This window comes from Colletotrichum jinshuiense, chromosome 6 (assembly GCF_051148585.1).
Source record: "Colletotrichum jinshuiense chromosome 6, complete sequence".
NCBI lineage: Eukaryota > Fungi > Ascomycota > Sordariomycetes > Glomerellales > Glomerellaceae > Colletotrichum > Colletotrichum jinshuiense.
Genome location: NC_139313.1, coordinates 4875147 through 4891874, shown reverse-complemented (window position 1 = coordinate 4891874; position 16728 = coordinate 4875147). Strand labels below are relative to the sequence as shown.

Here is a 16728-nt window from a genome sequence, read left to right as displayed (position 1 = left end):
TGATTGCGCCGAGCCCGTCGCCCGCCGCTCACCTTCGCTCCAACTACTCACCCTGGACCCGGCCGACTCACCAACCGTCGCCGGATACGACACAGACGTAGATATCGACACAGACGGACATTCGCACCCTGAGAGCTGGCGCCCGCCTCCATGTTTCACCCCGCCGTTCACTCCCAGCGTCCAAGGTCTGCTGGAGTCACAGCAAGAGCGACACTCACCGCAGCTCGTCTTTTTTCTTGAGCCTCGCTCATCTCGATATACCGCTAGAATCTTCCCCCTTCATCTTACCGCAGCGACCCTGAGCGCCCCCCACCGCAGCCCACGATGCCGCTCATCAACGGCCAGAAGATGGCCTGGTAAGTCGCCATGTTCCCTTCTCGTCGCATTCTTCACCCGCTCTGCCTCCTCCTGTCGCATATACTTTACCCCCCCTCTCTCATCGTACTCTGCACCTCGCCTGCTCATCCGGTCGACCCCGCACCTTGTTGGACCCTGGGCTGACCCTTCACCCGCTGCCGCTCAGCGAGCCATGCATTCGTGGTCACCGTTCCACGAAATGCACCCACGCGAATGAGCGCCTTATGGTTCCCGTTCGCAAGCCCGGTAGACCGCTGAGCACATGTCCTCACCCCCCCGCCCGCGGCTGCGGTTGCGGTAGCGTCACTGCCGCCATCCCAAGGAAGCAAAAGTGCGGTTGCGGGTCGGGTCACGGCACACCCACCGAGTCGCCGAGCGTCGTCAAGGCAGAGTCGCCGGCGAGCGATGCCCCGCCAATGTCCCCGACCAAGGCGCCCGCCGCCTCCTTCCGAGTGCAGAAGCCGGCCGCCAAATCTGCAAGTCGCAAACAGTCGTACGACCCAGCCGCCCTCGAGAGGATGGATGCTGCCAACATCAACATCCTGCCTCCTTTCGACATGGCTCAGGCGAATCCCATACCCCACGTGAACGGCACCATGCATGGCATGCCTACACCGAGGCCCGGGATGGAGTACGGCTCAATACCGATGATGGGTGGTGTCAACGGCGGCTTCCACCAGCCCATGATGTACCCGATATTTCCACAGCATATGCCCGGCCCCATGTTCCCCGCGGGTGCCACGATGCCGATGTCCCAGGCGACCAGCGCAGCGCCGACGGCCAGTACACCGAAGCCCGCGCCCATGCCCGCACCCTCGGCGTCAACGAACGGTGGCTCTTGTTGCTCTGGGAAGGCCAAAGTAGCCGCAAAGCCAGCTCCTACCCCCCCACTAACAACAGCTAGCACGGGAGGCTCATGCTGTTCGGGGCCAAGCAAGGTGGAAGGGAGTTCCACACAACCATCGAGTGTCAGCTCGAGTCCAAAGACACAGCCAAAACCGAAAACCGGCGGTTGCTGCTCTAGCAAGACGCCTCCGATAAACACCAACGTAGCGACAAATGGGCACATGTCCAACGGTCACATGTCGCCATCGAGCGCCATAGCCATGTCGCCCTTCCAGACGCCCATCGCCATGCCACAAGGCATGTATCAATCCTACTTCCAACCCACCATCTTCACCTATCCTCCGCAATACGGATCCTACATGTCGCCGCTGCAGCCAGCGCAGTGGAGGCAGGCGATGGATGCTTTGCAATACGGACAGCCGGGACCGCAGCCGGCGGCATACAACCTGCCAACCCCCCTCGGATTCGCACCAGACGGCACGCCTCCGACCATACCCGAATCGACATCGCATATTTGCAGTTGTGGCGACGGCTGCCAGTGCGTAGGCTGTGCGGCCCATCCTTACAACGATGCGACGCAGGACTACGTACGATCTGCCTGGACCAGCATGCTCGACGACTCGTACGGGACGACGAACGGGACGAACGGCACGAACGGGCACTTGGATGCCGCGGTTACCAACGGGACTGGGGCCCACGGGGTTGAAGCTCACACGAACGGCGAGAGCGGTGGTTCTCCGCCGGCGCCGCAAACGCCCTCGGATGCAGCATCTGGACTGAGCGAGGAGCAGGCCCTTTCAGCAAGCGACTTTTTCTTCGTCACATACCCGTTCAGCGGTGACGGCTGCGCCGGCGAGACATCGTCGTGTCCCTGCGGCGACGACTGCCAATGTTTGGGCTGCTCAATACACAACAATTCGCCCATGACCGAGTCATGACCGAGGTTGTGATGGGCGACCGAGTCGCAGAGATTTAGGGTTTAGTGCCATTTGTTTTACTATAACATGGTTCGGTGACGGACAGAGGGAAACATTTTTGGAGGAAACGGCAATATTCTGCCGTGGCATAACTTGCATCCTTGGTGTATTTGATGACGATACCCTGCATTGGCTCTGTCACAGCAATAATAGATGATTATTATTTTTCGATCGAGCTCTGCCGATCAACCAGAATTGAGAACATGGCCAACCTATACATTACACAGCACTGTGCATGGCGAACGACTTGCTATCAACCTTCAAACGCGAATGGTTTGGTACAAGAGCGTGACTGAAAACATCAGCGAAAACGGGTTACCGTAATTGAGCGAGTTTCCTCGGACCGGTCGTCGAAAGAGGTGAGGGGGACTCGGCAAGATGGGCCGGGAGTGTGGTACCTTCCGGGGCCGAGTTTGGGGTACCCACGGCTCCGTTCCCAGCCACCAGCGGAACCTGAAAGTCCCCAACTCTTTTTTTGAGACTAGGCACGAGCTTTCTCCTGTTAACATCAACAAAATACTGCAACAACGTCACAGTCGTCCAATCGCGCACACGGACGCCACTACTTTCATCGCTTCTTTCGTGCATTTGATTCCCCTCCCCTCCTGCCGCCTCATCTTCGGCTGTGGTGAAAAACAGAAGAAAACTCGTATCGGCCAGTCTTTCGGCAGATCGGCTCGACCGTCGTGGCAGGTTGTGGACGCTGAAACTGTCGTCAAACAGGACCGCCTCTCACTGTCAACCCCCCGCACTGACTGCCTGTCTGGGGATCACCCTTGTTATCCTCGAACCTAGCGCATTTGACGTGCTGTCACACATCGGCATTCTTGAAATCGGCAAGGAAAGAAGAAAAGAGAAAGGAAATCAGCCGCGAGGCCTTTTGCTGTCGCCTAATCTGCCAACGGCCTCAAAGCGGGCTGTGATTTAAACTAAGCGGCCGTCATCATGCCGGGAGACGAGCGTCTAGGTGAGAGGGGAGCTGATGAGCGGAGGCACAGGCGGAATCGTTCCCGGTCTGTGAGCCGGACCCGGTCGCGGTCGCCGAGACGGCACCGGGACGAAACCAGGCGGAGGTCGCCGGCTGGTGAGGAGGGCTCGCGTCGGGAGCGGAGGCGGTCTCCGCGGCGGGAAGAACGCGGCGGCGAGGAGCGGCATCATCGCCACCACCACCACCGCCACCACCGTCACCGAGATGGCGCCAAAGACACCGCCGGCAGCAGCAGCAAGGTTGTCGCCGTGTCCCTTCCCTACGAGGCCCGCCAGCTTTCAAAGTCTGAGCTCCAGGTGTTCCGGCCCTTGCTGGCCTATTACCTCGACCTGCAGAAGCAGAAGGACATCCGCGACATGGACGAGCGGGAGGTCAGGGGGAGGTGGAAGAGTTTTGTGGGCAAGTGGAACCGCGGGGAGCTGAGCCAGGGGTGGTACGATCCCGAGATGTTTGTTTCTGCCAAGGAGAGAGCGGAGGTGGAGGGGATTGGTGCGCCCAGGGATGACGGGGGCCGGGGGGCCGAGGAGGGGAGAGCAGGGGAGGATCGCGGAGAAGGCGGCGGCGAGCGGGATGAGCATGACGACGACGACGAGGACAACGACGACGAAGATCTGGGCCCGAGGCTGCCGCCTACCGCGCGGGGCGGAGGCCAGCGCTCGGGGCCCGGAATCCCCAACATGGCAGACCTATCCCTGCACCGCGAGACCCTCGCCGAGGAAGCGCAGCGCGAGAGGGAGGCTCGGCTCGAAGACCTGCGCCAGCAGCGCAAGGACGACAGGAAAACCCAGCGGGAGAGGCTGGACGACATCGCCCCCCGCGCGGAAGCGGGGTCGCGAGAGAGAATGCTGGAGAAGCGGGCGCTCGTCAACGACAAGATGAAGGAGTTCCGGGAGAGGGGCGGCCCTGGCGGCGGCGATGGGGTCGCCGAGGTCGGAGAGCAGGAGCTCATGGGCGGCGGCGACTCGCTGAACGAATTCAAGGCGATGAAGGCACGGGAGGAGAGGAAGAAGACGGAGAGGGAGGTGAGGAGGGAGGAGATTGCGCGGGCGAGGGCCGCAGAGAGGGAGGAGAGGGTGAAGGAGTACAAGGAGCGGGAGGAGGGGGTTATGAAGGGGCTGAGGGAGCTGGCGAAGCAGAGGTTCGGGTAGACCTAGGCGGTTGCCCGAAGCTTCTCCTGTAACAAGAAATTGCAATATCATCCATGACCTCGGCGTCAACAGAAAAGAGCATATGTACCACGATGTTCATTCAAGACGTCTCCACGCCGCTCCTCCGGCTGGGTGAAGTAGCGGCGACGACGCTCGCACGGTGCAAAGACGCGGCGGCCATCGGCCATGCGGTCGGGACGCAGCACAGTCCACACTGTACCCACAACTTCACCTCACTTGCGAAAAAAGACTCGAAAAAAAATGCGACTCATCTTCTCACACACCCCCGCATACAACCAAGTAAGTCTTCCGAGTCCAGTCTGATCCTGACTGTGACTAACGTTTATAGGAACCCAAGTTTCTCAGGAAAGATCTCTCGAGAAATTATTCCAAGCCATTTTAAAGCCTCTCGGAGAATACTCTCTCTCATCCTCACTCAGTCTAGTTTAAGGCAAACTCTCACCCACCTCTGCCCCTCATCAACGTCAAGGGTAGTAGCGCGAGACAACCCCTCCATTCTCCATCTCTCTCAGCGTCAAGGAAAGACGCAAACGTCGCAACCCAACACCGAAAGGATGAGCCCAGTCAGCGACGTCGCCGACGGCGACACGGGTGACCTCTTCGCGGACCCTGAGGACTACTACCCCCCGACCCCGCCGCCCACCTCGCAAACCCACACCCTCTCGTCCGGCCGCGTGCTGACGCTGCACCTCGTCGGCTACTCCCCGACGGAGGCCCACCACCTCTGGAACGGCAGCCGCGTCGTCTCGGACTACTTCGAGGCCGAGCCCTCGCGCGTCAAGGGCAAGACCATGCTGGAGCTGGGCGCCGGGGCCGGGCTGCCGTCGTTGACGGCGGGCATCCTGGGCGCCGAGAGGGTCGTCGTGTCGGATTTCCCCGACGCGGACATCGTCATGACGATGCAGAAGAACGTCGATGAGGCGGGCGACCTCGAGGGCGTGGTCGTTCCCAAGGGGTACGTCTGGGGCGCCGACGTCCGGCCTCTCCTGGAGGAGCTGCCCGCCGCCGCCGCCGCCGATGGGAAGCAGAGGAAGTTCGACGTCCTGGTGCTGGCGGACCTGCTCTTCCGGCACTCGGAGCACGGCAAGCTCGTCGACACGATCTGGGAGGCCATGGAGAGGAAGAAGGGCAGCGTGGCGTACGTCTTCTTCACGTCGTACCGCCCGTGGCTGAGGCACAAGGACCTGGCCTTCTTCGACATTGTGCGCGAGAGGGGACTGCTGGTCGAGCAGGTCCTGGAGAAGAAGATGGAGAAGCCGCTCTTCGAGGGCGACCCGGGCGATGTGGAGGTGCAGAAGACCGTGAGCGGGTTTGAGGTGCGGTGGCCGGAGGAGCTGTTGGAGTCTTGAGGGGCCGGAAGACGGAGAGTCGGTTGTAGGGTGTTTGAGATTTTCTTTTTCTTTTTTCTCTTTTTCGGTTGGAGGATGTTTGCTTTTGGGCACTGGGGAGGAAGGGATGGCGAGGACTCTGGGTTCGGGAAGGATATCGGATGGGCATTCGGCGGGCGAGGATAGAGGGAACGGGGACCGCAAAAGCATGATGAAAGCCTGAGAGGTTCGGGATTGAGCATGGGAATGTGGCCATGAGAATTGGTGTGGGATTGGATAAAGATCAATGTCTCTGGGGGCATTTTGCTGAATAGAACATGAGACTGCCACAAGGGGCTCATCTACTCTCCAATCGAGGGGACATTTCTCGGCTGCTTGGTTGCTCTACAAGGTTTCTTTCAGACGATTCCATGCGGACTTGCACCGTTCTATTAGACGTGTGCGATTCTCGTTATCGCCTGACGTACGCCGCGCTGCCTCCTTCAAAATGGTTGCTTCGCGGGAACCACACTACATGCGACCATACCCACTGGAGAACTCGGGATCCCGTCCGCTCTCCCATCGATAAACCAGTGAGGGCCGGAGTAGTAGTTGGGTCGGTGACGACCAGCGAATGCCCGGTGTTGCATGTCTTTTGGGTATGACTTCTTTTTGGTGGTCCTCTTGGTAATCCGGGCAAGCACTGGTTCAGGTGCTGGGGGAGACGAGAAGATCGGTCAAGTTCTCAAAGATTCAAGCCTCCTCTTACTCTATCAATGGGAAGTCCTCTCAGCTCCTTCTAGATTTACAAGGCGCCTTGAATAGACTGTCGGCGGCTTACACGAGCAACAGCACAGATGAGGAAGCCGGAAACCTATACGGCTACGGAACCCATTTGATTTGAGTATATGCGAATGACGTGCCATTACAACGCAAAGCCCGACAAATTAAACTCGGAAGAGCATTTTGCTCCGGTGAATGAACGGCTAGTGGCATGTCATGCTCATGGCAGCAGACGTCAGGATGGACAGTGCTAGTCTCACAAGGCACATTTATAAATAGCAGTTACTAGTATTGAAGCTGACGAGACCTTGCGCTTCCTATCACCATACCCCATTAATTTGGATTTTACGTCTTGAGCATAGGCAAGTACTTGCTAGACCTATGCTCGAAGCATATTTATGAGGTCTCCCGCCGGTTGGCAAATACGACAAGCAGCTGCCATAGCATAAGGTATCCAGCAATGGACATGGAAATCATTACGGTGGTTGCCGGTATCAGCAGATGCTCCGTATTGGAGGGCAGCATGCAAAGCCTCGATTCCTTGTAGAAGTACACCAGGAGTCCGAGCGAGTGGTCTAGTCAAGACAGACCAGGGTCTCAAGGAGCTTCAAGTTTAAACCTTTGGGCCACAGCGATACTGTGAGGCCGAAGACTTGCCGGGGCTATCATGTGTGTCTTTTGAGGAGTCGAAGGTTCGTGTCGAACCAGGCATTCAACAGCTTGCCGGCCAAGAGTCGATAGCTGTCTGCAACAGTGTCATAATGGCCAGACAATGACAGAGATGGAAGGACCAGGCCTCGATCTCGGCCTGGGGAGGAGGACGGGTCGATGTCTCTAAACGACGAGGTTCTCGATAGGGCTCAAAAAAACTAGTATTCGCCCGAGACATGACATGACGTTGCTCAACCTACCAGTCATGGGGTCTGAGAACCGAACGACAGTGATCTAAGCCGAAGGGATAGTCGTTCGGAGTTGAATGGATTGGGGATGGGGCCGATGCAACGCCAGGTGGAAGCTTGGCTATGTTAGGTTGGCATGTTGACGTCTGGGCGCTATCATTGTGTGCCTCACATGAGGAACTTTAGTTGGGGGGGCTTATGCATTTGTGGTGGCTATCGGCTGTAGGAAGGTTGGGTGTGTGTCATTTTACTTGCAAAAAATACACTGCTATGATACGTGGGTGAACAGGGATAACGGGGCCTTTGCTGATTACAAACCGCAGAGGAAAGTTGAAGTTGCAGCTGCAGTCCGGAGAGTCGAACTGTGTACTGCAAACGGGGGAAACGGGGTAAGAAAATCCGGGCACTGTGGGGGGAAAGCGGAGCACAAACTGCGCACTGCTCTCCTTCCAGGTTGTCATAGTGGGCCCCGTTGCATTACCCCACACTTTGCACCTGGGCAGGTGCGCCGATGCTGATGCCGATGCTGTTGCTGATGCTGCTGCTGGCTGGAGCAGCCAAGTGCTGCTGCCCTTTCTGCTTCTTCCAAAGGTGTCTGCGTCCGCGTCTACTTCTGCGTCTATGTCTTCGTCTGCGCCTGCCTCGGAGGCGTGCCTTCCTCCGCACCCCCCAAATTTTTTTATTTAAAAATCACCTCGGCCAAAGTAGGTAGGTGTGCCTTGTCTGGCCCTGCCTGCCTTGGCTTCCGTCCTTCCTTGAGATGCAGGGCAGGATCCCATATCCCCCCCTCCCCCTCCCGGCTCGCCCACTCACACACACACGCACACACCACCGCTACCCAGGAACACATAGACGCAAACACACCCGCACACACCCACCAACCCACCCACACACACACACACATGCGCGAGCACACGACAGCAAAATTGGACCCCGCCCGTTGCCCACTGCAAGTTTGCAGGGCAGCATCCATCGGGGAATTTCTCGTCTTCTGGTTTGGAGATGGGATGTCACGTTCAGCGGGGGTTCGTGGGGATGGGCCCAGAATATTCCAATGCAATTTCCCGCCATCCAGAAGGTCCTGGGTTGGAGGGTGCAGATGAGGGAGGGGGGGAAGAGGCTGCGGTGCAAGAGAGGGAGGTTGGTTGGATCGGCTCAAGTGAGCCAGCGGCGCATCGTCCGGATGGCTTACCGGGAGAGTGTGAAATACAGATAAACTATGGTTTCACAAGCACGGCAACGATGAGCGTCGGATCTCAACGGAGAGCAACCGGGCAGACGGATGCATTGGACGTAAACGATGAGGTGACGAATCGAATAAGGTATGGCATGGCATGATGGACCGACTGCATACGGCCAGACATGTTACGGGCTGCCGTGGTCCTTGGTGTACCTATCTGAGGTCATCATGTATGACCTTTCGTCGCCTTTTCCCTGCGTTGCGGTTGCACTGAGACACCCGACTGCAACTCTTGTGCCCGCCGGTCTAATTGCCTGTCCTCAATGGCGGCCGACCACCTAGTAACCTCTACGTGCCAGGCCACCCACCATGTAACAGTCCTATGGCTGTTTTGTTATTTTTGAATTTACCTTATCTTTCGGGGGAAGTTCCTCGGCAGATTTTGCCTTTTCCAAGCCCCCCCTTCTCGGCCTCATCAAAAGCTCCCACCCATTCCAGTGCATGGCTCGGACTCCGCATTTGGAGACGTGGAGAGCCACCCAAGTGCCCAGCCAGCACCCGGCTTCCTCTGAGGGTTTTCTTCTTTTGATGACACACGGCAACAGGGGGTGCGGTCGTCGTCGGGCTTCGCCTTGCCTCGCCTTGCCTTGCCCTGCCTTGCCCTATTTCCTCAGCATCGGATCTGAAGCTGAACTGGGCCAAGGAATGGGGCTGGGACTGACTGATGTGCATGTCAACGGGGCAGTCTGCTTCGTGTGTAGCTTCTCCAAAAAAGTAAAAAATAAAAAATAAAAATAAAAAGGAGGACGAGCGAGCGGTTCGTCGGCGACGAGCCCTCTCATCTAGGGTTCCCTGTCACGTTTGACCGCTATTGCCAAGCTGCTATTGGCGCGTCTTGAAGCAAGCAGTCTCCCCGGTGTGGCCTCCGAAGCCCAATGAAGAAACCACCCATGCTCCTTCAGCATCAGTGCAGCGCAGCAGCTGGAACGGACGGGCCCGGATGACTAGGGAGAGAGAGAGAGAGAGGAGGGGGTTTGGCCCTGGTACCTGGCGGAGAGCAATGTCCTGCCTCCCAAGGTGGGCAGGGCACAGCACAGACGCGGACTTGCAGGCATGGCGGCGAGCCTACGCAAGAAAGGGAGAAAGACAATCAGGGCCACGGATAGAGGCGGAAGGGAGGAGCATCACCTTACCTCTCTCTATTCCGTACGGGCAACGCAGAAGCCGAAGGAAGGGAAAACCAAAGCCTGTGAGAAAACGAGGCTGGACTTTTGGTGTTCTGGGCGGCTCCGCGGTTCAGCAATGAGTTCCTCACCGTCTGGAGACAGATATCGGCTTTCAATGACCCTTGCCGACGACGAATGGTTTTCATGGGCCGTTTCCCATTGGCACTGGCCGCGAAGCTCCCCGCCCAGCCTTTCTCCCCCCCACCACATGCAACCCATTTTAGGGTGCTCGAGCAAGGCGGTCCTTGAAGCTTGGCTGGGAATACCCGGCTAGCTCGTCTGGAGAAGGTACCTCGTCGGGGTATCCCCACAGAAACAGTACCTCACACATGTCAGCTCCAAAGTCACCCCCCATTCCCCAGGCTCCCCAAGGCCTCCCCCCCCTTCTTCCCCTCTCCTTCCCCCCCTACAGTGTCAATGCTGCTCCAACCCGCCCGTCCAAGGCTACCACTAATTTCATCTTTTTCAGATGTTTGCCTGCTTGGCCCGCCGCCTCACCGTGCTCACCTTGGACCCCAGGTGGCGGATGGATACCTTCCTTACCTTGGGCTGCGCTACGCACCGAGGTGAGGGCGGTAATTAGCGGGTAGCTTAGACATGGATGGTGCTAAGGCCAGGTAGAGCTCTCCGCTGCTGCTCCTGCTGCTTCTGCCGCTGCGGCTGCCGTACCTTGGTGCTTCTCCAATGCGGAGAGAGAGGAGTCGACCCCAGACCCCAGATTCCAAGTCCTTGCCTGGATGATTTCCCCCCATTCAACGGAAGCCAATTCTTTCTCTCCTCATCTCTCTCTCCACCTTTTCCCACCCATTACCACCACTACACCACCACTCACCCTCCACACGCACTATTACCGCGGCTTCCACCACCTCGTCGCATCGCCCTCGTCACTCTCCTCCGCCTCTGCCTCACCACCCGCCGCCTCCTCACGCCATAAAAAAAAAAAAAAAAAAACTATCTGCTACGTCTCCGAGCGGTCTTCTGCACCCCGTCCGTCAACCGCCCTTCGTCCACGACTTGAAGCATTGGCGTTACATTCGAAACAACGTTCCCCCCTCCCGTTGACCCTCCGCGGCACATCATCATCATCAAATCTCTCTCTCTGCCGCTGCTGAACAACCGAAACGCCGGCTCTTCTGCCTGTCTTGTCCTCACGCGACGCGGCATCTAACCTCTCCCTCCACAGAGGCATTGCAGAGCCCGTTTCGTCGATCATCTGCTCTATCCCAGCATCTGTTTGTCGCACCGCGCCGCACACGGCCGAGATCCCCGTGTTTCCCCTCTTCAGCTTCCAGCTCCAGCTCCAGCTCAAGCTCCAGCTGCTCCAGCTGTCTGTGTAGCTCCGGCACCTCCTCTGACCACGTCGGCTCCTACCTCACGCCGCGGCTAGCAGCGTTTCTCTTTGTCTCGCTCTACCCTGCCTCCCCTGCCCTCCGCTTCGTGCTCCATCTCCACCTCGCCCAGAGTCTGGCCCGCCCTGCCACTCGCGCCTCTTCTCCTCCTCCTCCTCCTCTCTGCTCCTCTCCCGAGAGTCTCCTCATCTCCATCATTCCCCGCCTTTTGCTCTCCCACCCCCTCCCTGCCATTCACGTCGACCTCGCTGCCACTTTATCCAAAGTTGTTGTTGTTTGAGCCGAATACACTTCCCATTCATCCTCGCATGCATGCTTGTTTGTGTCTTCACCCCAACGCCAGGGCATTCATTCAGACACACATTTGCCACTGCCTCCCACCGCGCATTCCCTTCAGACTCGACCTCACTCTACCTGTATCCCTCGTGTCACTCGCGGTGCCGTGACACCAATTCTTCCTTCCCCAAATCTCCTCGCCCGTCCTTACAGCTCGCCCACCCTACCGCCGGGACATCCCACTCCGAATCCCAACTCCTCGTTCCGTCCGCGCCTTTCCCGCATGCTTTGCTGCAACGGTTGAGGAAGGGGGAGAAAAAAAAAACCACCACTTTGCAACTCACCAGTCTGTGGGACGCTTACGCGGACAGGAGGCATTCGAGACTTGCTCGCGCCAGGCTTGCATGGGAGAGACGAACGCGAGGAGTAGCACAGAGCCTTCACCAACGTACTCTTTGTCGTCCTCGACGAGGTACTGAGGCCATCTTTTCAACCATCCTCATATCGATACGCCGCGCGCCCCGCAAAGTATCCCTTTCGAGAGCCCAACTCTGCTCCGCCCATCTCCTCCATCTTCCCCCACTTTCTTGTGCTGTGTGACCTCGGAGGTCCTCGACCTGTCTATACCTATCCGAGCACACAGTACCCTTCCCTTCCGACCTGCCATTCCCGAGGTAGCTTTTGCGCAAAATGCTCCCTCTTCAGTCTATCGAGGGCCCGCCTCCTCACGGAGCCTCCGCCACTGTTGGAGAGAATGGGGAGACCCGGCAACAGAAGCCCAAGACTTTGCCATGCAAGTATTGCAGCAAGCGCTTCAGGTGAGTTTTGCCCCCTTGTGCAAGGCCCCCAATTGTCCTTTTTTTTTTCTTCTGCCCTACCTTGGCCCTCGCGCTGTACCTTCTGCTAGCTTACATTGCTTTTGCATTTTAGGCGTGTGGAGCATGTCCAAAGACACGAAAGGACGCACACCAAAGAGAAGCCATTTGCCTGCGGTTGGGCTCGCTGTGGGAAAACGTTCGGACGACGGTGAGTCTATCAATCAACCTTACCCCCCGGCCATTCGTCATTTTACCATTCTGCCCCCGTACGCTTGCTTACCTTACCACATCGACGCCATATGCTGTCGCCTTCCACACACACACACACACACATGTACACCACACCACCCTGCTTGCTTGCTTGCTTTATCCCAAGACTATTCCCCCCCGTCCCAATCCCCGACTCTGCTCCACCTCTCCCCTGTTCTCGAAGTTCATCTGCAACATCGCCAACTCCCCTCAGACCTTGGAACAAAGAAGTATGCTTATATGGACATCAGTGATCTCCTTGTCCGCCATGAGAAGCTCGTTCACCTCAATGAGGGCAGTAAGGAGAATAATCGCCCAAGGAAAACTTCGTCCAGCACCAACCGTCCGCCATCGTCCTCCGAAAGCCATGTTGAGCACGAAATGCTGGGCGTTCAGCGCCCAGCTCAACCGCAATACCATCAGGAGTCGATAACCGCCGTGGCGTCCACCATGGCCCCGGATCCTCGCATGTCAGGCCCGGCGCGTGCCGCTGCCTGCAATCTCGACCTGCTTTCTGATGCGGCTCTGGCCAGCGAGGTCAATCCCATGCAGCAGCATATGATGCCGGATATGGGACGTCCGCCTTCAGATCACGCGAGGATCAAGTCCTATGATGAGTCGATGGGGTACCCTGAGCGTCCGCGGGAGGACCCGAACGTTATGGCGCCTGGTTTTGCTCCTCAGCCCCAGCCCGCGCCTTACGACGACTACCACATCTTCCTCGACGACTTTGCCCCTTCTTCGCACTTCCTCCCCCCCCCTTTCGAGTCTGATCAGCAGATGGGCCTCTGGCCACGGTCAGGCGATATGCACCTGCGTGGCCCATCCAAGCCATCATCGCAGTTCCCTTCAAGGTTCCCCTCGGTCCAGCCAGATGGACGGGAGGCCATGGAAGGCGGCCCGCGGAGCCATGAAGAGTCGATGAGAGCGCCACTTCGAATCTCTGCCGTCGACCACACTGTCATCAAAAACCGGCTTGAAGAGTTCTCCTCCGTCATTCCCACCGACTTCGTCTTCCCCTCTCGCCATACCCTCACCCGTTTCCTCGAGGGATACATAAGCGGCTTCCACGAATATCTTCCGTTTCTCCATATTCCTACGTTGACGCCTGCGGAGATGGCCCCCGAGTTGCTTCTCGCCATTTTGGCTGTCGGCGCACAGTATCGGTTCGAGAGCCATCGAGGCCATGCGTTGTGGTATGCCGCAAAAGCCGTGGCCCTCGAGCAAATCCGGCGGCGACATAGCCACGAGGTGCACGCCTTGCTCCCGACGCCGGCTGCGTATAGCCCGCACTCGACTCGACCCTCTCCCAGTTCTGGCTTCAGGCATACATTCGCCTCGGCTCAGCAAGACCGCCCGATGACGCAAGACACACATCGTGAGCCGTTGTGAGTATAGCATTCGTTATATTGTGTTTTACAGCGCTAACCCGGACACACCAGCTCGCCGAATACACCACAAGCCCGACTTGAGACGACCCAGGCTGTCTTGTTGCTCTTCGCAGTCGGCCTTTGGGGGGCCAAAGCCATTCTGCACGAAGCCCTGTCACTGCAGAGCCACCTTGCAATCTTAATCCGCGAAGAAGGCCTTGTTGCCGAGTCCAGTCCGGCCGTGGCACCGGATTGGGAGACGTGGATCCGGCAAGAGGGCGCCACGCGCACGAAGTTGATAGCATACTGCTTTTTCAACCTCTGCAGCATTGCCTACAATATGCCGCCGCTCATTCTTACTTCAGAACTTGGTCTTTTCCTGCCTTACCCGTCCCGGTTATGGAGAGCGGAATCGGCATGGCAGTGGCAAGAGTTTCGACAAGCCTATCCCTCCGTCGAGATATCCGTACACGATGCCTTCGCCAGGGTCTTTGGAAGGTCGCCTCAGAGCCTGCCCCCGCACATGTCATCCCTCGGCAGCTACGTCCTGATACATGCTTTGATCCAGCACGTTTACCTGTTGAAGCAGACATCCCTTGCACTCAGCTCTCCGTTCGAACCCCAAAGGGGCCTGAAGCCCGAGGATGTCGAGGAGGTTACTCAGGCCTTGCGTGTATGGCAGGCGAGCTTCGAACACCGACACCAATTGCACGCTGCGGAATCCGGGCACATTGGCAGCAGCGACTCCTTCCCGGGTGGCCCGGTAGCATTCAACTCTACTGCGCTCCTGCGTTTAGCGTACATCCGTCTGTACACGGAAATTCCGTCCAGCAGATCCCTCGAAACCCGAGATCACATGCTGGTTGCTTCGTCGCTGAGCAACATGCCTCTTCTAGTCCGCACCCTGAGGCTGCATAGAGCCGTATTCCAAGCGATACACGCCTTGTCCATGTTGGTCAAAGCAGGCGTCAACTACGTTGCGAGGACAAAAAGCCTGGAGTGGAGCATCCAACACTCCTGTGAGTATCCCAACACCAAACTCTGCTTGCTCGTGCTAACTCCGGCTGTTTGCAGTGTGTAACTTCGAGTGCGCCATCCTTCTATCCAAGTGGCTCCTGACCCTCGCATCGATCGGACCGAATGACCCACCTGCGACACCCGAAGAGAAGAACCTCCTGCAGTCAGTCAGGAGAATGCTTGACGAGACCGAGTTTGCTGTGCCTATCGATCCATCCTTGGGTGGGCCTGCGGCCGGCCAACCCGCCAACAGCGAGGTTTCTGCAAACGACAGTACGCGGTTGAGACAGTTGGCGGCAGCAGTCATCCGGCTCTGGGCGGAGACTTTCAAGGGCTCGCACATTTTCGAGATGGTCAGGGTGATGGGTTCGAGCTTGGATGGGTACGCCGATTTGGTCGAGAAGCCCCGTGACAGGACGCCTTTGGGAAGGATTGCCCATGACCCCAATCTCGGGTGACGGCCCTGGGCAGCAGAGACCGCCTAATACCGGATGATCGGGACACGGTGACTGCAGTTCCCTGATGCAGTCGAGGAGAGCTGGCGATACACTCCTGTTCGATGCCAAGACATGACTTATCCCGATTCGGCTGCTCGCAGCGCAGCCTGTACCTTGCGAAGCCCGTTTGACAGGAGTCCCAGACCCTGATTATAGACAGCGTTGGGATGGAGTGGTCCGCATTGATTATCTTGGTTGCGTGAGGGGTAGCAGCCGGCAGCCAGAAGAGTTGGAGTTGAACGGTTGAGGGATGAATTGAGCCTAGGCGTGTCGTTAGCCGCCTCATGCGCTGGAGACCCTGGTCGGGATTTCGGTGCGTCGAGCCGGCGGAGTACCGACAGATAGGTACCGGCTAGAACTTGGGAGGAAGGAAAACTGGGTCGACGTCCGACGCGCCTTGTTAGGGCCGGAGAAATAGTTGCATTACTTGCTTGTATAGTGTTGTTGGTCGCCATCGGACGCGCGCCAACTGATTTGGATTTGGCCTTGGCCAAAAAAAGGTGTCGAGGCTGCGGCGAGGCGACGGGCGCGGGCGCGTGCGCGGGTTTCTGTACTTGTGATAGGCTGCGGGATGAATAATGAAATGTTTTACACCTCACACGGGGACCTGCAGCTCCTCGGGCGATGATCGCATGCAGAAGCCTTCGCATCCGACTGTCAACACCAAACGGCTGCTTCCTTCGACCTTGGGCCGAAACGCCGACATGCCCCACGAGCACGTCCGGCTTCGCTCCCGAAGGTCGTCACACGGTGTCGTCGCCAATGTCGAGAAGTCAATCGTTCATTATCTTGATGGTATTTTGACATGGTCCGTACGCGGCATTTCTGAACTTCTTTGCACTGGTCACACCCTCGTTTATAAAATGCTCGGCCGACTGACTACACCTCGATTGAGTACGGGACGAAGTATTGATGGATGTTGGTCGGGTCACCGCCGCTCTCCGAAGCGTCGCTTGCGAGGCTCCTGCGACAGGTAGCATGGATTGCCCGCCACTTTGACTTTCTTCTTTTTACCTCTTTTCTTTTCTTTTCCTCCCTTGCTCTCCTTCCTTTGCAGAACATGCCTCGGAGAGAGAGCCGGTACATACTCGGGAAGGTCTTGATGATGGTGTAGTCGACCCCTTCCTGTCGTCGTTTCCGCGCCGTCTCGCGGCTTGCGTTACCGGTCGAGTATGGAGCTGAAACAAGCGAATTGGTCGATGGAAGTTCTCGATAGCGATGCCTCATACCCGCTCTTCAACTCTCTCATAAACTTTATGTAGCAGCCGCAAGCAAGTCACGGCAAATGATGGAGCGGACCGTTCAAAGGCATGCCGACTGGCTGTTCACCGGAACCCCCCCCCCTCTGGCCCGTATGTTACTTTTGCGCTTTTGGTTGCCATAGCTTCGAAAAGGGGAGTCCTTTCTCTCGTTTACATGG

At 57.7% G+C, this 16728-nt stretch overlaps 4 protein-coding genes across 4 annotated transcripts; all 4 read left to right on the top strand.

Annotated features, from left to right (window-relative positions):
- Positions 1–324: 324 nt before the first annotated feature.
- EsH8_VI_001237 (copper fist DNA-binding domain-containing protein) lies at positions 325–2141 on the top strand (the record flags this gene model as incomplete). Its single annotated transcript, XM_083272490.1, has 2 exons — positions 325–356; positions 524–2141. 2 exons carry the CDS (start codon positions 325–327, stop codon positions 2139–2141), a joined length of 1650 nt encoding a protein of 549 aa, XP_083127664.1.
- A 984-nt stretch (positions 2142–3125) lies between these two features.
- EsH8_VI_001236 (uncharacterized protein) lies at positions 3126–4316 on the top strand (the record flags this gene model as incomplete). Its single annotated transcript, XM_083272489.1, has 1 exon — positions 3126–4316. The coding sequence occupies one exon, from the start codon at positions 3126–3128 to the stop codon at positions 4314–4316; it is 1191 nt and encodes a 396-aa protein (XP_083127663.1).
- Positions 4317–4891: 575 nt separating this feature from the next.
- Positions 4892–5686, top strand: EsH8_VI_001235 (uncharacterized protein; the record flags this gene model as incomplete). Its single annotated transcript, XM_083272488.1, has 1 exon — positions 4892–5686. One exon carries the CDS (start codon positions 4892–4894, stop codon positions 5684–5686), a length of 795 nt encoding a protein of 264 aa, XP_083127662.1.
- Positions 5687–12047: 6361 nt separating this feature from the next.
- On the top strand, positions 12048–15269 carry EsH8_VI_001234 (uncharacterized protein; the record flags this gene model as incomplete). Its single annotated transcript, XM_083272487.1, has 5 exons — positions 12048–12175; positions 12288–12383; positions 12676–13812; positions 13867–14813; positions 14869–15269. 5 exons carry the CDS (start codon positions 12048–12050, stop codon positions 15267–15269), a joined length of 2709 nt encoding a protein of 902 aa, XP_083127661.1.
- Positions 15270–16728: the final 1459 nt, after the last annotated feature.